This window comes from Nilaparvata lugens, chromosome 14 (genome assembly GCF_014356525.2).
Source record: "Nilaparvata lugens isolate BPH chromosome 14, ASM1435652v1, whole genome shotgun sequence".
Lineage (NCBI taxonomy): Eukaryota > Metazoa > Arthropoda > Insecta > Hemiptera > Delphacidae > Nilaparvata > Nilaparvata lugens.
The window spans coordinates 11,678,560-11,694,144 of NC_052517.1; the positions used below are offsets into that span (position 1 = coordinate 11,678,560).

At 36.5% G+C, this 15,585-nt stretch overlaps 1 protein-coding gene across 1 annotated transcript in view; it reads right to left on the reverse strand.

Annotated features, from left to right (window-relative positions):
- Positions 1-15,585, reverse strand: part of LOC111053090 — a 196,724-nt gene that overhangs the window by 33,157 nt on the left and 147,982 nt on the right. Inside the window, exons 13-14 of the mRNA XM_039440764.1 lie at positions 4,025-4,088; positions 386-616 (exon numbers count right to left, since the gene is read on the reverse strand). Coding sequence (XP_039296698.1) covers positions 386-616; positions 4,025-4,088 — 295 coding nt within the window. The remainder of the gene's footprint in view (positions 1-385; positions 617-4,024; positions 4,089-15,585) is intronic.

Sequence of the window (15,585 nt, forward strand, 5' to 3'; positions counted from 1 at the left end):
ATAAAATGATATTATCTTATTGCAGAATACTCATTCAACTCTAGAAGCATAAACTGATTCCATTTCATGAACCATTTTGTAAACACGTTCACATCAAATCAGAATCAGCTGACTTAAAGGTTATTTTACAGCCCTAGGGCCGTAAAACTTTTACCGGCCTGGTCAGAAAACAGTCATTTTCGGCCTCCATATGACGCACGAGAATCAGCTCATTACATCCAAGTGGGGCGAAAAAAAATTTACTAACAAATCATCCATAACATGCACATTGTCTTACAAAGCTACTATACAGGTTAAGGTTTGCACAGAGAAATAATCTAAAATATTGATTATATAGTTCATAATCAATTAATAATACGTTTTTTGAATATTGTTAGCTACTTACACAAATAGGCCTGTAAATGGCTTGTTTACTCCTTTTTCACCATCCTGTTCCATTAATTTCGTGGTGAATATCATTTCACGTTGTTGATGTCCTTCTTCATCAATCTTTAAAGTCTTGTAATCTTTAATGGTGCCTGCTCTGTAGTAATCATTTCTGTTATGGGCTCTTTTCGGTATCTGGCTGATGAAACGTGGATGAACTTCACTCTTACTGATTGCATTGAAACCTCGGCTATTGTGGATGGAGATAAACACACAACATTCAATTGATAGTCAATTATTTACAAAATTGGAGTAAAAATCAGATACATCAATGAGTAGATACTATTTGCCGAAACCATCATTTTTTTTACGACTTTTACCCCCCTCCCCTCACCATCCGCAACCATCCTGTGTACCCCTCACCACCACCGCTCTTGCTGCACCACCACAGCCTCTTAGAAGGAGAAGAAACTCTCTCTCTCTCTCCCTCCCCCGGCTCTTAGAATGAACCTCTCTCACTCTCTCTCTCTCTGGTAGAGAGTTAGTGGGGAGGATATTTTTAATATTCTTTCCGAAGAATGGACATTGATATGTCCAAAGCTCCGCCAATTTATGTAGATGCATAACAATATAATTATTATCTATAGTTATTATATTACAAATTGCGTTTTCATATCATATACAGTTCAATAATTATTTTCTTAGTCTATATCATGTAAATTCATCTATAATGTTGCTGTATTGTAAGCTATTGTATATAAGTGTATAAGACAGTATATATTGTAATCTACATAAATAAAGTACTCAATCAATCAATCAATCTCTCTGAAAAAGCAATTTGTAATATAATAACTATAGATAATAATTATATTGTTATGCATCTACATAAATTGGCGGAGCTTTGGACATATCAATGTCCATTCTTCGGAAAGAATATTAAAAATATCCTCCCCACTAACTCTCTACCAAAAGAGGTAAGAGAGAGAGAGACAGTCTACTACTGCCAGATTTAAGTGAAACAAACATCTTACTGTCATATTTGACTGAAACATCTCTGTCTAACTGTCAGATTTAAGTGAAACGAACATCTTACTGTAAGATTTAACTGAAACATCTTTGTCTAACACCTAGATTTAAGTGAAACGAAAATCTCATCTTACTGACAGAATTAACTGAAACATCTAACTTCTAACTCTCAGATTTTTTACCGATCCTCTATTTGTTAATTGCCTGCTTTCCATCTGACAGTTAAATTCTACATGTACTTGACAACATTGCCAATCACATGTAGAATTGTGGGCTGTACAGACAGTGGAAATTATATTTCAAGTGTTTCCCCAGTCATAACTAATGCATATATATATATATATAGAGAGAGAGAAAGTGAGTGAGAGAGAGTGAGAGAGATAGCGAGTGAGGTTCATTCTAAGGGCTGGGAGAGGGAGAGAGAGAGAGGTTCTTCTAAAGGACTCGCCACACCAAGCTCGCCAGTACCGCCGAGGTAGTACCGCTGGTGGTAGTTTTCTCCGAAAAACGTCCGCTAGCGGTAGTCTCCAAGTAGTGAGTCTAGTAGTGGGGGGAGGGCGTGACTACAGCACTCAGGACTGCGCTACCTCTTCGAATCGCCAGCCATGTATTCAGGTTGAGCGCGCCACACTGAGCTCGCTTTGTCCGCCGTACTACCTCTCAGCGAACTTCTGTTGAATCGCCTAGCAGGCGGTCCTAGGTGGTAGTGCGCCGTACTACCGCCGCGGTAGCGAACTCGGTGTGGCGCGCTCAACCTGAATACATGGCTAGCGATTTTTAAAACTTCGCTACCGCCGCGGTAGCGAGCTTGGTGTGTCGTGCCCTTAAGAGGCTGGGGAGGTGCGGCAGGAGTGGTGGTGGTGGGGGGTAGACAGTATGGGTGCGGGTGGTGAGGGGAGGGTGGAAAATTCGTAAAAAAAAGCTATGGTTTTGGCAAATAGTATCTACTTCAATGAATTAGCTGCACTATATAAAGAGCCACCCCTGTCCCTGTAAGTGCAACACTCAAAATGGGCAGGGCATGTGGAGCGGATGCAGACACTCGGTCTCCCAGAGAATATGTATATATGGGACAATGAGGAGGCAAGAGACCGGTAGGAAAGCCGAGACTGAGATAAGTGGATGGCATCTCAATGGTTGCTGCAGACCTTCTTTGCATCAGGAATTGGAGAATGGAGGCAAGAGATCGTGATGGATGGTGGCACAGTATTGAGGAGGCCAGAGCTCGATTTAGGCTGTAGTGCCATCGAAGAAGAAGAAGAAGAAGAAGAAGAAGAAGAAGAAGAAGAAGAAGAAGAAGAAGAAGAAGAAGAGAAGAAGAAGAAGAAGAAGTAATAAAAATGATGTATTTGCTAAGACAAGTTTCCAGTTTGTTTTTCGGTATGCCAATAAATATTATATACACAAATTGAGAACACAATCTCTTGCCACACCACAAAAACAAACTGGAAACTTGTAAAACTTGAAAAATGAAGAATTGACAGCTACAATGTTTTTCATTAGTCTCAAAAACTGTGATCTCAAGCCAGCAGATACACATTTTTCGCTTCAGCTGCAAAATATACAATCCCCTTTTTTTCCTGCATGCCAACACAATTTATCAACCAGATTATCAGTTTTTTCCATGCTGATAGTTTCGTATGTTTTGTGTAGTTTTGAAATTGTGTGTAGTAGAAATTTGAATTGAAAAAGAGTGACTGTAGTCGAGTGATTTAGATACTTGCTTTATGAAGCAGAGGCTCGTTTTTTATTCATGATCCGGGAAAAATACTTTTTGTCATACTCACTCAATTTCAGCTGTTTTCCATGCATCAAATCAGGCCGTTAAACAGTTGTTTGCAGAGAAAGAAATCATGTGATTTTCATTACAGCATACTATACTGTAAAGAGATCATATGTTCTCTCCACAGTCGAGTATGTTAGGACTCTACTCTAAGTCTGAATAACATCTGAGTAATTAACATACTAACTCAAATAGTTGAAGAACTCATCTAAGGAGTTTCAAGTTATAAGAACTCATCTGAGATCTTTTAATTTTAGCCTTTATTATTCTATTTGAGCTCGAAGGGTCTGTCTGTTATGAACTTGGCGCTACAAGGTAGGTCATGGTTATAGAATGCAGTAGCTTGAGCTGCAGCAGGTGATGGTTTCTGTTTTTCAGCAATATTATTCTTCATCAGATAAGTATGACAAAAAATATTGTATGTAGCTTGCATGGTAACGTATTCACCACATTCGTATGATAATTCTGCCCTCAACTACGTTTCGGGCAGGAACAATCATACTTATGCGGTTAATTATTGTTACCGGACTTGTTACGTACAGTACTATCTGTTGAGTCACTCTCATGTTTCAGATGGACAAGTTGAACCTTTGGTACCAGCTGCTTGAAAACTAGTCAAACCACGTCAGCGGCCTGAAATTGATCAGATGCAACTTGAAAACATTGACACCAGACCTGAGATCACTCAGAATTGTTATTATTGTTTGAAATTGTTATTCCATTGTGTTTTTCAATTATTGTAATTATTTGAATGTGGTTTCATGAGATGACTGATTGATTTTTTCGAGCACACTGTGAATCACAATTATATTACAACTTATATTCAAATTTGAAACATTGTTTGCTTACCCCATCGCATATGCGGTGTCAGTGTCAGTGGGCCTATCATCAGTGGCAAAACTGATCTCACCAGCTGCAGAAAAACAAAATACACAACCATGACACATCATGATATAGGACTATTTCACATAAAATTTCACTCATTTTTGAAAAATCATAACTCAGTAAAAATTGGAGATAGAGAGTTCCAAATGAACTCATTCTATCCAGAATTTTATAATCTAGAAAAAAGCGATAGCAAATTTCTTTTTCCGATTACGAGATTTGGCAGAAATAGCTGAATACTGGAAAATGAGCCAAAAATACGAGGATTTTTGGCCACCCTCTATCTAGCACAAGGAAATTTTGCATGAAGAAACTGGTTCTGGACTTCTCTTATGTACCTAAATAATATATAAAAAAATCAGAACTACAATATAAATTGCATGCACCAATGTACATAGTGACTGGACTATGGATGCATTGCTAAAAACTCAGAATATAGCTCTCTTATAGGTCCTAGTTGCTCACTGAAGCTGGGTTTTTATTTGTGTGTAGATGCCGTCGTCAACCATGACATCAGAGTGAGGATCTCAGATTGGGTAGATTGAAATTTGTCTAAATACGGTTACATAAAAGATTATGTTCAATTATGTTTTAATAGGGGAGATTGAGTTTATATTTCTCTGTATTTTTAAATGATGTGCCATTGTTGATATTATTGGAGATGTTTTGATTCTTGAATAATAAACACAAATAACGGGAAGTTATTTGATCAGCTGTTTTAGGACACTTGAAATTTGGACAATATGAAAATTAATAATGATTGTCGTCATCAAAGTTTATGCACATTCTTCTTTTCCCAATTTCTTAATTTCAATTATTGTAATGCTCATACTATATATGTTATTAGAACTATGATCCAGAGAGAATACCTTCTTGAAACAGTTGCTACAGTCGAAATAAGCAACTCAATTGATTAACAGACTATTTTTTTTCTGTAACAATTTGATTGGGCACTGCTGCTTCAATCAGAGCTATACCCGGGAGTACAGATGATTTATTAAGATTCTGAATGTTTCATAAAACGAAATTTTATGACTGGAGTAGATTCTATGAATCGAAAATGATAATAACGATTTCAATTGAATTTGGATCATAAATATCCCTCAAAAATAATCTTGCTTTTGTTTCCCATAGTTGAGCTCGGGTACCCTGTCAGTTGTAAAAAATAGGCTACTTCAAGAGAATAGAGTATCCAGATTCCAACTGGAAATTCAATACATGATTTTCAGATTTAAAACTTCAAGCTATTTTTGAGGTTAGCTTTGCATTTCTCTGTCTTGTCTCAATGCCTTATGAATCATAACATTCTGTATGTTACAAGAATAAGAACAGTTATTGGACAGGAACTCATAATTGAAATTTCATTATAAAAAATCGAAAACCTGAATAAAAATTCATTTGATTTGAATCAGAATATTATTATTATTTATTATTAGTATTATAATTATTATATATTTGTTACTTGGAGCCACGAATCTGAGCACAACTCAAGTGACATGTAACTGTTATTGTTTCAAAAGTACATAATGTATGATTTTGTTACACATCAATTGTTCAAATTGGAATGGATTTTCAAATATGCCTCCCAAAATCACATCAAAATGGTGCTCCATGAGGAACATGAGAGTCTTGACCTGTTTCCATAGACCTTGCGTTTTGGAACTTGTATCACTAGATGGTAGATGATTGCAGGTAAAAATGAATGGTGGGTAACTTAACTTGAAACCTGAATCTCCAAAAACCCTATTTTCGCTTAATTGCTTATAAGCCTACTCTTTTCAGCTTTATTTGGCATTTTAAGCAAACTAATTTTTATGAAAGGCAATTAATTTGTTTTTTGTTTCTGTATCGCAGTGGTCCTTGCAAATATTGTGCTGAGGTGAATTTTTGTAAACTTGGCACAAGCTTTGCTCTGGATTTTGGTGGTCGGGCTTGGTCTGCTGGGGGACAGAGCACGCGCGATCATACAACAGCGAAATTTTCCTAAACTATAAATGAGAGCCTGTGTAGGTGGATCGTATTGGAAGTAGGAGTGTTGGAGAAGTCTGACTCTTGCATTGTGAAATAGTAGCAGTCCTTATCAAACTTATCTCTTGTTGCGATAATCAATCACTTTCAATTCTTCACTCAGAAATAAAAACGTTTTCAACATTCTCTCTATTTTAATCACAAAGACTGTCAGTTTTTATACTTTGACGTTTAAGAAGAATTGCAATCTCTTTCCCTTTTCTAGAATTTAATAAAAAATAAATAAATAAGAATCAATCAATTTAAAGTTTCCTTTTCTATTTTGCTGCACGTAAGCATGATGGTTTTGTTTTTCTCTTTCGCATGTCTACAGACTAATTTTTGCTAGAATACTATTACTACAGCTAATAAATAAATTGTTGTTAATTTGATAACACTTTTTCGTAATTATAATATAATTTCGTAGTCTAGTATTATTATAATCTATTTATTATTATTATTTTTTTTTTTTTTGCTTCTACTAATATATATCTTCCTATTGTTACTGTTTCCCTATCTTACTGGTTATTTTGTTTCGTGAGTCATCATAGCAGTTAACTATGACACTCAAAATAATAAGAACTTCAAGAGATCAACCAGGAATCATGTATGAAGGGTTTCGTTTTAGTAGACCTGTTAAGCAGAAGACGGGTGTTATAGTGTGGCGGTGTACTAATAAGCTTTGTTCATCCACTATCAAAACAGACTCGCTCAAGTCGACTGTTGTCGGAGAACCGAGTGTTCATAATCATAAAACAAAGTCGGCGGGACAAAAAACATCAGAGCAAAATGAAGCAGAGGAGGCTGATTGTGATGCAGCGGGTGATTCATCATTTGGTGGGTCACCGCAAAAAACACCTGATGATGAGACGCCATCCCTAACAAGCTTGCTCTCTCCCTATGTTACACTCACGCCCGATCCACCTAAATATAAATCCATATCCGAAGAAAATAATTATCTTAGACAGAGAGTAGCTGAATTGGAGTTCATGAAAAATGCACTAACAGATAGAGCAGTTGTCTTGGAACAAAAATTGATTGATTTAGAAACTGAATCACCTGCACATACATCGGAAGCGGTTTCATCCCTAAGGGAGATGAGACATGAACAGTCTGTCGATGTAATTGAGCATGCAAGGGATCTCGATTCGAGATTGAAAGCTTGTGAAATGGATAAAGAGAGCGAGATTGAACACTATAAATCGTTGATGGATGAGTTGAAAAGGCAAATGAGGGAGGAAAGGAAGAGAGAAAATCAAACTTTTGAGCAGAGATTAAGCGAGATGAGGACTACAATTGAGGTTTTAGAAGCCGATAACAGTTGTCTTCGAGCTAAATATAAGACAATCCAGTTAAATTACGAAGAATTGAACAATTTTTACTCGCCAGGTCAAACAATTGCAAATGAATCTCTGAGCGGCGGAATTGTGCATACGGAAAACTCATTCAGTATTTTAAATCAGTTGGAAGAACCTAGTGAACCAGTCATAAATAAGATAGCGAAAAAGATTGAGGAGAAAAATCATGTTGCAAGAAAAATTGCAAACAAAAAGAGAGTAAATTATAAGAAAAGAGTCCTAGTAATGTCAGACAGTCATGGAAGAGATATAGGATGGAATTTGAATGATGAAGTGAAATGTGAAGGCTATGAGGCAACTGTCTTTTCTAGACCTGGATGCTCCTTTAATACGGTAATTCATGATATTGACGATTTTACTAAGGATTTCACAAAGGACGACACTGTGATTATTTTAGCAGGGACAAACGATGTAGTTGACAGAGTGGATCAGCCCACTAACCTGAATTTTGACTCAATAAAGAGAATAGCTGAGAAAACAAATGTGGCTATATCAACGATTCCGTTAAGGTATGACAGACCTCTAATGAATGTAAATGTGAGTAGATTAAACACATGGATGTTTGAGGAGTTTAAGTTAATGAGTGATAATAAAATTGGCATGATTGATCTGAATGAGCTAGACATCACAGATTACACTCGCCATGGCTTGCATTTCAACAAGCACAAGGGCAAACCCAAACTCATTCAACTCATAAAAAAATATTTAATAGGCAACCAGAAAAGCACTGAGACTTTTATAGTAAAGGAATCCGAATTTTCAACAAAGAGCTGTTCCAGTATTCCAATTTTAAATGATATTTCTGGAAATTATTTTTTAGATACTCTGGACCTTTAACTGAATCAAATATTACAGGAGTATGCACTATCATACATCAGAACATTCAATATATGAGTAATAAAGTGGACAGAATAAATGTATTTCTAAGAGCTGAAAAGCCAGATGTAGTAGTTTTTACTGAACATGGTCTCAAAGAATCTGAAATAACGCAATTAAGCTTTGAAGGCTATAGCATAAGTGCAAGTTATTGTAGATCTTTACACAGGAGTGGCGGCGTTTGTATCTTGGTAAAGAAACACATTAAAGTTCAGAAACTCTCATTCTTGAATCAATTCTCCACTGAAATGAATTTAGAAATCACTGCTGTAGAAATAGGAAAAGGAAAAGGGAAAATTGCTGTTGCTGGAGTATATAGATCGCCCAGTGGAGATTGGAATGATTTCCATGACAAAATGGACACAATTTTGCAAATCCTAACACCAAAGTTTAATAGGATAGTAATTGCAGGTGATTTTAATGTTGATCTCCATGTGAAAAACCCTTTAAGTGATGCTTTCAGAGACCTTTTTGCTGAAAACGACCTGATAATAAAAGTTAGTGAATTTACCAGAATCACAAGAGACTCTCAGACTATAATAGATAATATTATTACAAATATAGAGGATGGTTTTGTTGCAGTAAAAAATTCTGAATTATCTGACCACACTTTTCAATCTATTAAAATGCGGGGCGTTCATTTTGTATCTCCGGATAAGAGAGTTATCTCAAAAAATTCGAGAGATGTAAGTGATTGTAACTTGGTTTGTCTAAATATGCATTTATCAAAACAAAAGTGGCAGGAAGTTTATAATGGAAATGATCTCAACAAAAAGTATTCAAATTTTGTAGAAACTCTAAATTACCTTTATAATGTCTGTTGTCCAATTAAAAAAGTTATAATAAGTGGAGGAAATATCAAGAATAAATGGATTAATGATGAGCTCTTGCAGTTGCGAGATAATGTACGAGCTGCCTCTAGACGCTTCACACAAAGTAGAGACCGTGCACACCAACAAGAGTATATTAGATTGAAGAAGTTTTATGCAAATGAAATTGGAAAGGCTAAGCGTAAATTTACAGCAGATTCTTTACGGAAGTCCAACAATTTGAATCTTTCTGTCTGGAGGGTGATAAATGAAGAGAGGGGTGTGTTGAAACGGAGGAATGAGAACTGTTATATAGACGAAGTTGTAACAGAAGAGGGAACGGTTTTGAGAGGAGGCTTTGAGGTTTCCAACTATTTTAATACATTTTTTCAGGAGGCTGGCATAAAGAATAATGTCTCTGTACAATTAAATGACAACATTTTCTCTGACTCCTATGATGACAGAACAATTATTGTGAATAAATTCATAGCTGCTCCTTTTACAAGAGAGGAGATGGATAAGATATTAAATAGTCTAAAAGGTAAAAAGTCAACTGGTCTGGATGGGATATCCACTATGGTGTTGAAGTCTTGTAAAGAATATTTATTAGATCCACTCACCCATTTGGTAAATGAATCTTTGAAGTACGGTGTATTCCCTGATAAATTAAAAGAGTCAAAAGTAGTACCCATTCACAAAGGCGGTGAGGGAAACGTTGCAAATAATTTCAGACCTATTACTCTTGGGAATTCTATTGGTAAGGTTTTTGAGAAGTGTATGATGTTTCGCTTTGTTGAACATCTTGCTGAAAATCAAATTCTGGCCAAGGAGCAGCATGGGTTTCAGAAAGAAAGATCCACAAAGACGGCAATTGTATCCATTTTTGAGGATATAATTGATATGATGGATAAGGGTGAGAAAGCTGTTGGAATTTTTCTGGATCTAAGCAAAGCTTTCGATTGCGTTGATCATTCAATTTTGTTAAGGAAGCTGGAGTTGGTGGGTGTGAGAGATGTTGAACTGGAATGGTTCAGGTCCTATCTCCTGGATAGGTCTCAGTGTGTGGAAATAACAAGGGAAGTGAAAGGGAAGATAATTCATTACTTATCGGATAGAGTATCAGTGAAGGCTGGTGTACCACAGGGCTCTATACTTGGTCCTTTGTTGTTTTTGCTATATGTAAATGATGTGCCAAAAGTTATATCCCAGGGTAGAGTTTTAATGTATGCCGATGACACATCATACATTTGCAGCTCTCAGGATGCAAGTGTGTTAGAAATAGAATCTTTCTTGAACATTAATGCCATAGCCCAGTACCTCTCTCAACTCAAATTAGGAATTAATGAATCAAAATCCCATTTTTTACTATTTAAACATAGAAATAATTCCAGGCCAGATCAACTTATTAATGTACAGATAAATGAAAAAAATGTTAACCAGCCTCATTTCGTGAAATTCCTAGGGGTTGCTCTGGATCAGCATCTCTCTTGGGATTTCTATACTGATCAGCTCTGTGGGAGGATTGCATCTGGAGTCTTTGCACTCCGACAAATAAGAAGATTGAATGATACCAAACTCACAATGGCAGTCTACCACTCACTCATAATGTCACACATCCGCTATGCCATTATTGTGTGGGGTGGGTCGTGCCAGAATTTGGAGAGGGTGTTCAAGCTCCAAAAAAAAGCTGTTAGAGCGATCAAAGGTATTATGCCTTTAGAGTCCTGTAGGAACCACTTTAAAGAATTAGGCATACTAACCGTTCCCTCTATTTATATCTATGAGGTGATTATGCATGTTAGAAGACAGACAATGACTAGAAATGCTGATTCGCATGGATACAATACTAGAAATAGAGGAGACTATGCTTCACTGTATCACAGAACAGCTCTTTTTGAGAAGAAACCTACATATATGGGCCTTAAATTTATTAGAAAGCTTCCTACTCACTTGAAAAATTGTGAAGATGTCAATGTTTTTGAGAAGGATTTAAAAAGTTTTTTGATGCTTGGAGTATTCTATACCACAGAAGAGTTTGTGTGTAGAGAGGGTTCCTTTGTGTGATTTTTTTTCTCCTTTTTATGTAATACTGTATGTATTATAAATTTTTGACAATTCCTATACTCTGATTAGAGTCTCTGGGAAGCTTTAAAAACAAACAAACAAACAAACGAAGTAGAAGATTACTTCTTCTCTGTGACTGTGGCTACAGTTACGGTAACCGTAGCTCCAGTTCGCGTTCCGGTAAACATTTGTGCATGCGCGGATACCGCTATTTACATAAGCATTGTCGTGTTGGTGGTTTTTGGTCACATGGTTATGATTTCTAAGTAACCTATCGTTTCAATGTTTCATTAATGGAGTCTACATCCTTCCAGGATTTGAAAAAATATAGTAGTGAAAAAAAGGATGAGCTTGTATATTATGAATTGAAGTACAAATGTACTCATGGTGGTGTACATGAAAAGTAAGTCCAAGTGACATCAACCAAAAATAAGTAAGTTCAAGGAAAAAGCTATGCGAAGAGCAATTAAACAAATCATTATAGACCTAAGCAATTTATTACCTAAACTCCCGATTTTTTGTTTTTTTTTTTTTTTTTTTTTTGGTTGGTTGGAGGGGGATGTAGCATGGTTCTTTACCCGGAACCACAAAAGATAGATCAGGAAACAACTTCAGAAGTGATACTTTCAGTTCCAGTTGGTGTTCAATTTTCAGCTGCTCTAATATAGTTATGCTCTATTCAGATATGCTACACCATACATCCGCATATATACGCACTAAGCTTACCTTGTTTAAATACAGCATTGTATTGCTTATATGGATATATATAGGATATACATATAGGCAATACAATGCTGTATTTAGACAAGGCACAAAGTAGAAAGATTACTTCTTCTCTGTGGACAAGGTGAGCTCCGGTAATGAGTGCTGTTTTTTTTGTTATTTCTATTAAAACTAGTCACTCGGACTAACCATTAATTTTGTTCTGTTATTTCTTATCCTAAATTCAATGTTATTGCAAAAATCTTCCAGTGAAGCCTACAGTTCCAATCTATAACTTTACTACTTTAAATTATTCCACTATACTTTTATTCAATATACTTCTTTCACTCCAATAGCACTACACCAACTCGAAGGGCTTTGTAGTCTTCAACCTCCTAGTGAGTTCAGTGTTGTCTAGTAGTTGGATGACTTCGTTGTTGTCGTTTTGATGAAGACGTTTCTCATGATGGGCTGCCAATCGTCTCATCTCACAGGTCACATAGGGGATGTGCAGATCTTGGTGCAAATCTCTGTTCCTTATGTACCAGGGCGCATTCACCATGTTCCTCAGTAATTTGTTTTGAATCTGACTGATGTTAGAAGTTCTAGAGCAGCCCCAAAGCTAAATTCCATATGTCCAGACTGGTTTCAGAATTTGTTTGTGAATCAATAACTTGTTGTCCAATGAGAGTTGTGATTGATGGTCCAATAGCCAATAGATTTTACTGAATTTGAATCCTAGCTCGCTCCTTTTCATCTTGATATGCTCGTTCCATTTCAACTTGGTGTCAAGAGTCATCCCAGGGTATTTTGCTGTGTTGCTGTGTGGTACTACATTCCCATACAGATTTATTCGAATCGGGTCATTGATAATTTTGTTTGTGAAGTTAATATGAGTAGACTTCATCTCATTCAATCGAATTCTCAATTTTTTGATCCAGTCACTGAATCTGTTGCTACCATTCTGTAGCTTTGTGGCTGCTTCTTGTCCTGTTTCCCCTTCTGCCAGTATTGCAGTATCATCAGCAAAAGTAGCTATTGTCACTGCATCCAATTCAGGAAGATCGCTTATGTACAGCACATAAAGAACTGATTCAAGAACACTACCCTGTGGAACTCCAGCCCTTATTTCCTTCAATTTGGAGACGTCGTCACCTTGTTTTACTCTGAATAATCTGTTGGTGATGTATGATTTTATAAGTTTTACAAGATGAGTGGGGAGAATTTTATGAAGTTTAATGATCAGTCCTTCATGCCACACTTTGTCAAATGTGTTCTGAGCAAAGCTCAGGCTAGAGATACCAGAGGACTGTAATTTACTATTTAAATAATCAAATACAAACAAGGGGCAAAATTTAATCTTCAATTTGAGCCAGGTTATTTGTACAGTTAAACTCTGCATTAATGAACAATGAAAAAGAGCAAAAACTCACCAAATTTATTCCAATCTTGACTACTTGCCCTTCGAAGCCTTTATTAGGTGTTTTGGTCAGGTTCAGGGTGGGATGAAATCTGGGAAGAGACAGGTTATTGCTTCCGGGCAGCCTTTTCGCGTTCAACTTGCAGGCTATGCACTGTGTTTTGAACAAAGCTCAAACTGGATTCTTTATAAATTCAAATCCGATTCAAATTAATTCAACTCAATACTATTCATGCTGTCATATTCTTAATTCACACACACTACAGTCAAACAATTTACAAGAAATTTCTGATCGAAGTTACATGACAAACACAAATTCGGTCTTGCACAGCAATGGGGCGACGAGACAAGACTGAGACTTTCAAAAAAAATCTACAATGCCAAGCAAGCAGGACGGTCTGCGCCGACGCAAACACAAGCCTGCTATTGGCAGAAATACAGTCTGGCATTCTGGCGCTACAATTCGAGTCCTCTGGCCAGAACAAAATACCTGTGCCACATCAAGGAAGATTGCTGAACATATAGATTTTCTCTTCAATGACTTCTCTATTACATTGGTGATTCCATGTACTTGGTCCAGGGTTGAGTGCTTCTGCCTGGAACCAAATTGATAAGCTGGTATCAGATTCCTGCTACTTATGATGGGAGTCAATCTCTTCATTAGAAATTTCTCAAAAATCTATGGAATTACAGATAGAAGAGATATTGGGCGGTATGATTTTGCTTCTTGAGGACATTTCCAAGGCTGTTGCAACATAATTACTTCTGCCACCTTCCAAATTGTAGGAAAATGCGGTAATCGGAGTGATGCATTGAATAAGTATGTGAGCATGACAATACCTTTCCTTGGAAGTTCCTTCAAGATTTTACCTGTAATCAGATCAAACCCAGGTGCTTTTTTGGTATTCATATCATATTGTATTTCTTTTTGAACCTCATTCATAGAAACTGGATCAATCTCTGTATCTAAATCATCTATTTCATCTTCTTCAGGATCAATTTCAGATTGAATGTTGTTTAGCTGGAAGATTTCTTGTAGATGATTAGCAAAAAAATCTGCCCCTTCTCTGTTATTTCTTGCCCAAGTACCATCTGGTTTTCTAATTGGAGGGGATTGTTATATTGGCCGCTTAATTCTTTTTGTTGCTTTCCATAATGAACAATCTGTACTGACATCGGCTGGTAGTTAATTATGGATTCCACAGTTAGTTTCCTCATCTCTCTTCTCAATTGTTGTGTTTTGTTATTCAAGATATTTTTGTCAGCAGGATCACGAGTTTGTTGCCATCTTCTTTTTGCCCTTTGTTTTTCTGAAATAAGTTGTCGAATCTCCAGATGGTTATTGCATCCTTCTGTTTTCCTGGCATATTGTCTGGTGTTTTTCCAGGCTGATTTTTGGATTTGCCACATGAGATTTTGCTGTGGCTTCATCTAGCTGCTCAGTTGTTCTAAGTGGAATATTCAAGTTGATTTCATTCTCCAAATTCACTTCAAAAGCTTCCCAGTCTGTTGTTCTTTTGACTAGCATTGGTCTGTCTTCTTTCTTTATTATTCGTTCACTAGGTGTGAGAATTACAGCTGAATGATCAGAGTCCAGGTCAAAGCTCTCTTCAATGTCGATAAAATTACTGGATATTCTCTTTGTTATGGAGAAATCTGGAAGATCTGGAGTTATATTCAAATCTGTTGACCAATACGTAGGTGTCCCTGTTGAATGGAATTTGCAGCACAGCTCCTGGATAGCCTCTCTGAGTTCTTTTCCTTTGGTAGTCATGAGTCTTGAACCCCAATCCTTATGCTTGGCATTAAAATCTCCACCCACTATAAATCTATCTCCAAGCTGAACAAGAATATTTGTATAATCATTTTTCTCAAGATTGTAACGTGGTGGAAATATGATCTCCAACAAGTATTATCTGGTTGATTGACTCTATTCCAACTACAGTTAGCTGTATTTAATTACTTTGAATACTGAAGTCTTCATAGGGTTTAATACTCTCCTTTACTATTACAGCACTTTGATTTTGAGGATGAATAGTTTCGTAAAAATTATAGTCATTGATTTTGAAGAGAGTCTGCTCAGTTGAATGGGTTTCAGAGATGAGGCAAACATCTATATTTTGGCGCGTCTTTTGAAATATTCCTATTTCTTGTTTTCTATTATTACTGATGATATTTATTCCATTTACATTTCAGGTAGCAATCCTTATATCTTGTTGGCTCGAAATATCCATTTTCTAGTTTTTCTTCTTGATACTCTTACTCTCTCCTTCAAGCTGTCAAGTCGTC